The sequence below is a fragment of the Haliotis rubra genome, unplaced genomic scaffold (genome assembly GCF_003918875.1).
Source record: "Haliotis rubra isolate DU_JTF1 unplaced genomic scaffold, ASM391887v1 Scf152, whole genome shotgun sequence".
In the NCBI taxonomy this organism is placed as follows: domain Eukaryota; kingdom Metazoa; phylum Mollusca; class Gastropoda; order Lepetellida; family Haliotidae; genus Haliotis; species Haliotis rubra.
In genome coordinates, this window is record NW_025765470.1 from 1,442,542 (window position 1) to 1,450,823 (window position 8,282).

The 8,282-nt window shown below is 43.4% G+C and overlaps 1 protein-coding gene across 1 annotated transcript; it reads left to right on the forward strand.

The window, feature by feature from the left end:
• The first annotated feature begins 1,885 nt into the window (after positions 1–1,885).
• Positions 1,886–5,079, forward strand: LOC124270483. The gene is made up of 3 exons (XM_046705482.1): positions 1,886–1,893; positions 2,796–3,087; positions 4,288–5,079. Exons 1-3 carry the CDS (start codon positions 1,886–1,888, stop codon positions 5,077–5,079), a joined length of 1,092 nt encoding a protein of 363 aa, XP_046561438.1.
• Positions 5,080–8,282: the final 3,203 nt, after the last annotated feature.

Consider the following 8,282-nt stretch of genomic DNA (forward strand, 5'->3'; position numbering starts at 1 on the left):
CAACGCAAAACACTTATACCGTACCGACCTATTGCTTGATTTTGTCATGGTAGAATTGATCCCAATTGTACGTCTGTGCAGATAAATTGACAGGCATCTAAGCGCTACATTGAACGTTGGGCATTTCACTTTCAAGTACCAAATAAACACGATATTTCGCAGAAACATATTTTTATGACAGAACTCCTTATAACCCATCAAGACATCGTAAGGGAAAAACAAGGTTTTCATTGTAAACATGCGTAAATTGATGCGTGTCAAACCTATATATTTACCCGCCGAGAAACAGTAAACATAAGTTCCAGAAAGGCTAGTGTCAGGTTTTGTTAAGAGAATTTATATATTGATATAAATTATGTGAATCATTAAAAAAAATTAAAGTATCGAATACTGAGTTACACATTAAATGTCATGAGTTCCATTATGGCTCGATAGCTACAGTCCGTTTCATTTCATCTGAGACCGATAAATTTCTCGCTAACACAAAATCCAATAATTGTAACAAAACCAAATTTTGCAGTCACATGAAATCGACAGATCAACACTGATGATTTGTCTCATAATTTTTGACACCCGAATAAAAAAGTTGTTTAGCAAACGATCATTACTTTTCGCTATTTTTTGCACGAGGAATGTGGTTTCTACTTCTTCTGGGGTAAAACAGGGCTGCAAACTTTCGCCAGTACTATTCATAATGTATATAGATGAGCTTGTGAAAGATATGATCTCTAATGACATAACAGGTATATTCATAGATGAAGCTATTCACACCTTGTCTATATTGTTATTCGCGGATGACGTAGCGATATTTGGTTAGAGTGTCTCAACACTACAGAAGAACACTGACTTTTTATACCGAATATTGTAAAAGAAATGGGGATTAACTATTCATACCGATAAAACGAAGATATTAGTCCTCAATACTGGCGGCAAATCGCCCATCTTTCGATACGTTTGTAGGACTACTAGCCAACAAAAATGAAAAAATTACCTTGTGTTGATCAATTTTTATAGCAAAGGTATTTAAGACTAAGAGACCTAAGTTTAATCCCTCCCGTGCGACTCTGTATACCTTACATTATTACACAGTTTTTGTCTACTCTCAGGTCTATGCACCAAGTCTAAATTGCTACTCCAGAAGTTTGTACATCACTAACTATTCATTGTTATTCAATGTGTATATTAATTCATCCATATATATTTATATTCCTAGGAATCCTTGCAAACGATTTCATGGAATTTATCACCATAAGTCTCTCACGCCACTAAACAGTCTGTATTGCGATGTACTCTCAGTCTCATGGCCTCATACAGCCACTCTGCAGCCTTCGACACAATCGATCGTAATAGACTCTTGTCCAGGCTCAAACAACAGTACGGACTTGAAGGTCACGCCCTTCAATGGGTGACGTCTTATCTATCTGACCGACAGCAATCTGTTGTCGTTGGCACTGAGAGATCAAAATGCGCTGTAATCACATGTGGGGTGCCACAGCGATCAGTCCTTGGTCCAGTCCTGTTTTGTGTTGTATGCCGGATATGTCGGAAGGATTCTGTAGCGCTTTGAGCATGCCTTAGGGTGTGGAAAGGGCGCATTATAAATATGCATATATTATTATTATATACGAATAAAGTCTGTCTGTCTGTATCTCCGATGCTGTAAATACACTTTTGTTTGAGATGACAATGCTGCATCTTCCGAAGTCACGCATGCACACATCGTGCGAGTGAGTTTTGTTTCACGCCGCCTTTAGCAATATACCGGAAATGTTCTTCACACATCGTACCCATGCGGGGAATCGAACCCGTGTATTCGGCGAACGCGAAAGCAAATGCTTTAACCACTAAGCTACTCCCCACACCCCACACACAGACTACACAACGGATGAAGAGGTGAATGTTGCCCTCTCACAGCCAGTGTGACTGCGAATACACATGCCTAAAGTAAGAATAGATATAAGATCAAAAGTCCAACGTTTACTCGTCTCGCCGAAAACCTGGTTCTCTGCCTCACTTGTTGAGTATGTGTGGGACCAATGTTTAATGTCGCACCTTCTATTACCGGGTTAATGATACAACTAAAAAAATATCAAAAAACAACTCGGAAAATGTTTTTAATTCACAAACATCGCAATGAACCTGATTACAAAGAAATAAAATGATAAAATGAGTCCCCAAGTCGTCTATATTTTTTTCTGTAACTGGTCTTCAGCAACCCATGCTTGTCGTAAGAGGCGACTCACGGGATCGGGTGGTAGGCTCGCTGACTTGTTGACCCGTGTCATTCCAAATGCGTAGATTGATGCTCATGATGTTGATTACTGGATTGTCTGGTCCAGACTCGATTATTTATAGACTGCCGCCATATAGCTGGAATATTCCTGAGTGCGGCGTTTAAACAACAGAGAAGCAAACAATAACTGTTTGATTATTGATGCGGAGTTGAGCAATACTCACTCACTCACTCACTCACTCACAGCGACTACCGTGAAGCAGGTATCACACAGACGCTGTTTGTCGTCTTTAAAGTTGAATTGGTGTAAATTATATTAAACAGGTGTGAGTGAGTATGGGTTTACGCCGCGTTATGCAATGTTCCAGCAATATCACGAGGAGGAACACGGTCCGAACACCATATATGAGCGTCACATATTGTACCCATGTGGAGAATCGAACCCGGGTAATCAGCGTCACGAGCGAGCGCTTTAACCATAAGCTCACCCTTCCGACCCCTATTTAACAGCATATATATATATATATATATATATATGTTGTGTTTTAAATGTCTAATACAGTGCCATCAAGGAAGTCTATGGACCTTCCAAGCCATGTACTACCCCACTCCTGTCGGTAGACGGCTCGACACTGTTGAAGAAGAGCAGCATCAATGTGCGATGGAGAGAGCACTTCCGCAACCTACTCAATAGGCCCTCCACTGTAGACCCCTATGCCCTTGACCTGATCCCACAAAGAACCACTGTCCACTGCCTCGACCTCCCCCTCCAATGGACGAAATCTCGAAGGCGATTAAGCAGATTCCTCCTCACTAGCATCTGGGAGGACGAAGAACTGCCAAAAGACTTCAGGGTAAGACACTGTCGTCTCCCTGTGCAAGAATAAGGGCAGCAAGACTGAATTGTAGGGTCCCTCCTCTCTATTGCTGGGAAAGTACTGGCCCGGGTCCTCCTCAACCGACTGACCGTGAACATCTCCGAAGAGAACCTGCCAGAAACACAGTGTGGATTCCGCCCGAACCAGGAGAAATGTCTAGAGCAAAACATGGACTTGTATGCGGTCTTTATCGACCTGGGTGCTCTTCCACTAACCGATCTTACCTAAGATCAATCTTAGCAAGCTATGCCAAGTTTACAATCGTCTTAGCTAAAATTTACACCCCTTCCACTAACCGATCTTAGGCCATTCGTAGCCGGTGCCGATCTTACGATCCGATCTAAGCTTAGATCGAGACTCTTTCGTGCGAGAGACAGAGAAATGCGAGGCACGAGTAATCTCCTTTTGCATAGTCTAGCAGACGAAGGAAGTAGTTTTGGAACAAAGTCAAAACGTGGAGAGAAAAACCTCGAGAAAAAATATTAGGGTAGTGAGCACCTTGGTTTCAGGTGCAAGTGCGTGTGAACGCTGGGTATCAGGCATAATGTGGCTGAACCTTGTCGATCAGAATAAACAAGGCGTGGCGAGGCATCCTCTATTTATAAAGTATCTAGAATCTGTAAGTGGTCTTGAAACCCCCCACAAATTAGCGCACATAATCAAACATATTTGTATCTTTTTGTTTCAGAACATTGTTCACTTCATGACCCGTCCGTATGCTTAACCATGACGTTGCAATATTGTTGTACAAATGTATTAAACCGACTTCCTCGGCTGTGTTCCTATGACGACAGTGGTCAGACTGGCCTCACATGTGTAAGGCTTCAGTGCTGTGTTTGTTTACATCACAGAAATAAACACATTCATTTCGTGGGGGGTTTATGGGACTCTCACGGTGAAGTGCTCGCTCTTCTTCTTCACATAGAATATGAAAGCCACCATTTTGGTTTCTCTACGATTGATTTCAGCGATCCTAAGTTGGTCATGAGCAACTTAGACTTTGGATCTTAACTTTACGATTGACCTGGGTAAGATTGGTTAGTGGAACGGTAAGCCGATCGTAACGTCACGCTAAGATTGGGATTTAAGGGGTTTATGATTGGCGTAGGGCTAAGATCGGTTAGTGGAACGGCACCCCCCGATCCTCTTTAACCTCTTTTTTACCTGCGTCCTCAGCCATGCCACCAGGGACTGGGACCTTGGGGTATATCTGCGATACAGACTCGACGGCTCTCTGTTCGACGACTGGATGCCAAGACCAAGGTCGTGGAGAAGATTGTCCTGGAAGCGCTTTTCGCTGATGACTGTACCTTCATGGCCCACAAGGAGTCTGACCTCCAGCTCATCGTGAGTAAGTTCGCAGAAGCATCCCGCCTCTTTGGTCTCACCATCAGCCTGGGCAAGACAGAAGTACTGTTCCAACCCTCGCGAGCCTCCACCGCCCCTGCCCCCGCCATCTCCATCGAGGGCACGCAGCTGAAGACGGTAAACGACTTTAGGTACCTCGGCACCACTATCAGCAACGGTGGCAGCCTGGATAAGGAGATAAACGCCAGGATCTGCAAAGCCAGTCAAGCTATCGGTCGTCTCCGACCTCGCGTCCTGAACCAACACAACGTCCAGCTGTCCACGAAGCTCAAGGTGTACAAGGCTGTCGTTCTCACTAGCCTCCTCTACGCATGTGGAGACGTGGACCATATACAAAAGACACTCGAAGCAGTTGGAGAAGTTCCACATGAAAAGCCTGAGGTCGATCATGAACATTCATTGGCAAGACCGGGTCACAAACATTGGGGTCCAGGACAGAGCCAAATGATCAGCATCGAGGCCATGATCCTGAAAGCCCAGCTCCGTTGGGTTGGTCACGTGATCCGGATGGATGACCATTGGCTGCCCAAGCACTCTGGGGCTATGGGAATAGGAGCAGACAACACAAGAGATTCAAAGACTGTATTAAGTCCAACATAAGACACTCTGGCATCCCTCCCAAACAGTTAGAGCTGTGTGCTATGGACAGACAAGGCTGGCGCGCCCTCATTACCCAGGCGCGAGACAACTGTGAGGATAAGAGGCGAGCTGATGTAGCTGAAGCACGTACACGAAGAAAGGCGTCAATCGCTAACCCTGACCACCCAGGACAGTTTCCATGCCCCCACTGCACCCGTGTCTGCCCATCAGGGATCGTCCTAAACTGCCATCTCCGCGCCCACACAAGAAAAGGACTTAACACATGAGGACAGTCATCATCGGATCGATGGATGACCAAGATACATGTATATGTTGTGTTTTAAATGTGTAATACAGTCGTATGTCTGTGAGATCTGGGACAAAATATGTCAGAGGCAGTATAATGTATCGGGTGGTCAGTCGTGGTGACTTTGTGGATTGGGTGTGACTGTTACCCGACCGCGTTTATCTTGGCTGTTGTTTACATGTCGCTGTCATTGAAACTAAATAGTTCCGACTGCAGCTCCAAGGAACAAGCAAAAAATCAAATCGATCTATGGCCTGCTTATTGGCAACACTTTTAACCCCGGAAAAACACAGAGACAAGTTTTATTAATTAAACTTTCCATTTAGATGTACAGCAGATCTATTCATTATCTAAAGCAATTTATGTCCAACAGAGCGTTAGATGAAAAGGAAATATCGACACATACTTAGTTAACCATTTGCCGATAATAGCATTTAAATAAAAAATGATTAATGAAATTCCCATTATTCTTAGGAAACGTAGAGAATGGCCGCTGATGCACGCATGCTTAAAAATGATGTGGCATGAGATGTGGAGCAGTGTTTTATTTCTTATTTATCGCTGTAAGCAATTGAATGAGACAAACCAGCTGTTGTGAGCACTCGACCTTCACCGACGTAAGAGGTGAGGTAAAATGGGGTTTACGTCGTACTTAAAGGTCACATGCAACCAAAAAATCAAACATAATTAAAACACAATTATCACTTATTCGTGACATATAATATACATTGCTGGTTATGAAAAAACATATAAACAAAATTATAAGCGTACAATCGCAAATCAAAAGTGCAATATTGTGTACTCGGGTTTACTTCCCACGAAACGAAGCAGCCGGGATACCGAACCCAGTCAGAGCGGGTGGGTGTGCACTCAAGTGTAACGACTGGTTCATTTGCGTATGCCCTCACGGCTTATTGTGTGTGTACATGTAGAGATGTTGGGTTTTGTAAATACATGCTCATTTTTTGTGTATAACATTTTGCAATCAACAGACATCATAACATGTCAAGTGTTCAACTATCACACCTGCCTGTCTGTGTAATTACATAATGTGAAAGAGACCGAACTCGGGCCATAAATCAATGCATTTTGTTTATGGTGTATAGCCTGATTGCATGTGGTCAGTGATAGCAGCTGTGTATTAAATATTGTCATTAGCAGACAGGCAGGCAGACACACATGTGTCAATAAAACAAGACATTGAGTTTTGTCTGTGACAACGACATATCTATATCACAGTTAGAAATTCTGTCAACGCTAAATAATGACATTGCTTTTAAGTATCGAACTAAGAAAGTGACTCGGTAAGAAGAACGTGTGGTGAAATAGACAAATGAAATTATATAAACAGTTAATTTACTGTCATAACATATAAAAAGCTCGCGCCTGTGAGATATCAACAAAACATTAGAAAAAATAGCTCACATCAAAGCCTTCACCAAGTAATCACTGGACAACCCGCTTCCAAGCTGCGCGAACCTATTCACTGCGCACATGCTATGAACGCAGCCCAGCTGTTGAAACCCGTTTTCCCCAGAAAAGTCTGGGGAAATTTAGTGAAACGTTTGAACTCCGATTTCGCGCGGTTTTTTTCATCGCGTTATTTTTCAACTTTATAAGTTGAATTTGCATTTTTGACGATTTGTTTCGGTAAGTCCATACCGAAAGGTATCAGAATCTGCAAAGTTGTGTTTTACGTTGCATGTGACCTTTAAGAATATTTCGCTCCTATCACGACGTTCATGCGTGTGTATGTGCGGCTGCTTGTACTAGACCAGACTTAAGTTGGTTTTATAGTGCTAGCCCACTGAGACACCATACCGCAGTGAAGCATGAATACCCCACTCAGACACATTATACTGACTCCGAGCCGACCAGTCCTTGTTGTACCCATTAATGCCGAGCGCCAGGCAGGGACCAACAAGTACCATATTTTAACGTCTTTTGGTATGACGCGGCCGGGGATCGAACCCGCGACCTTCCGCTCTCCTGGCGAATGCTCTAACCACTACACCACAGAGGGGGTCTCACAGATATAAGATGCATGTGGTATGTGGCACGTTTTTGTCGGTACACGTGGTATATTAGACTAACATCTATCTCTGAAATTAACATATTTTACAGAAAAAAACAGTTCCAAAATTATAACCATAGACTATAATGAAACGGAGTCCAGAGACTTTCTTCATTTCCCGAAACTGTGGAAATCTAGACTTGCCACATATTCTAGACTCGCGTGGGCTTGCCTGGATACATTTGTGTCATGGCCTGAATGCCAGACAAGAGGGATATTATTGGTTCAATATAGGCGTGTGGTATGCAGGATATATTTATGTTGGTGCATGTGCTACGTGATGTTTGACTTAGTCTACCTTATTACATGAAAATATGAGGAGCATGTTTGGGGATGAACTTTCCAGTTCAAGTTTCGCAAAATGTGATTCTTAAATTGGTCGTCTTTACAAGCCAAATCTGCAACTCAGGTTGGTTCTGTCCACCATATGTTTATGACGGACCGGCGCTGACGTTTCCGGGGTCAGTTCTGGATCAGTCCAGTCTACATGGTTTAGCTGCCGCAAGTTTGGTGAATGGGTTTAGTTTTGCGCCGCTTTTAGCAATATTTCAGCAGTATCTTTGAGGGGTCACTATATCTATCTACTGGCATGCAGGCGCATCGCTATGAAGGATTTTATAGTGATTGAATAAGGTTTTATGCCGCTGTGAGTAATATTCCAGCAATATTACGACGGGAGACACCAGAAATAAGCGTCACACATTGTACCCATGTGGGGAATCGAACCGGGGTCGTCGGCGTGACGATCGAACGCTTTAAGCACCAGGCTAACCCACCCCCGCAGGTTTGGTACCCAGATCAGATGCTGGCCCCTCAGAACATTTCATTTGAACATTGATATGA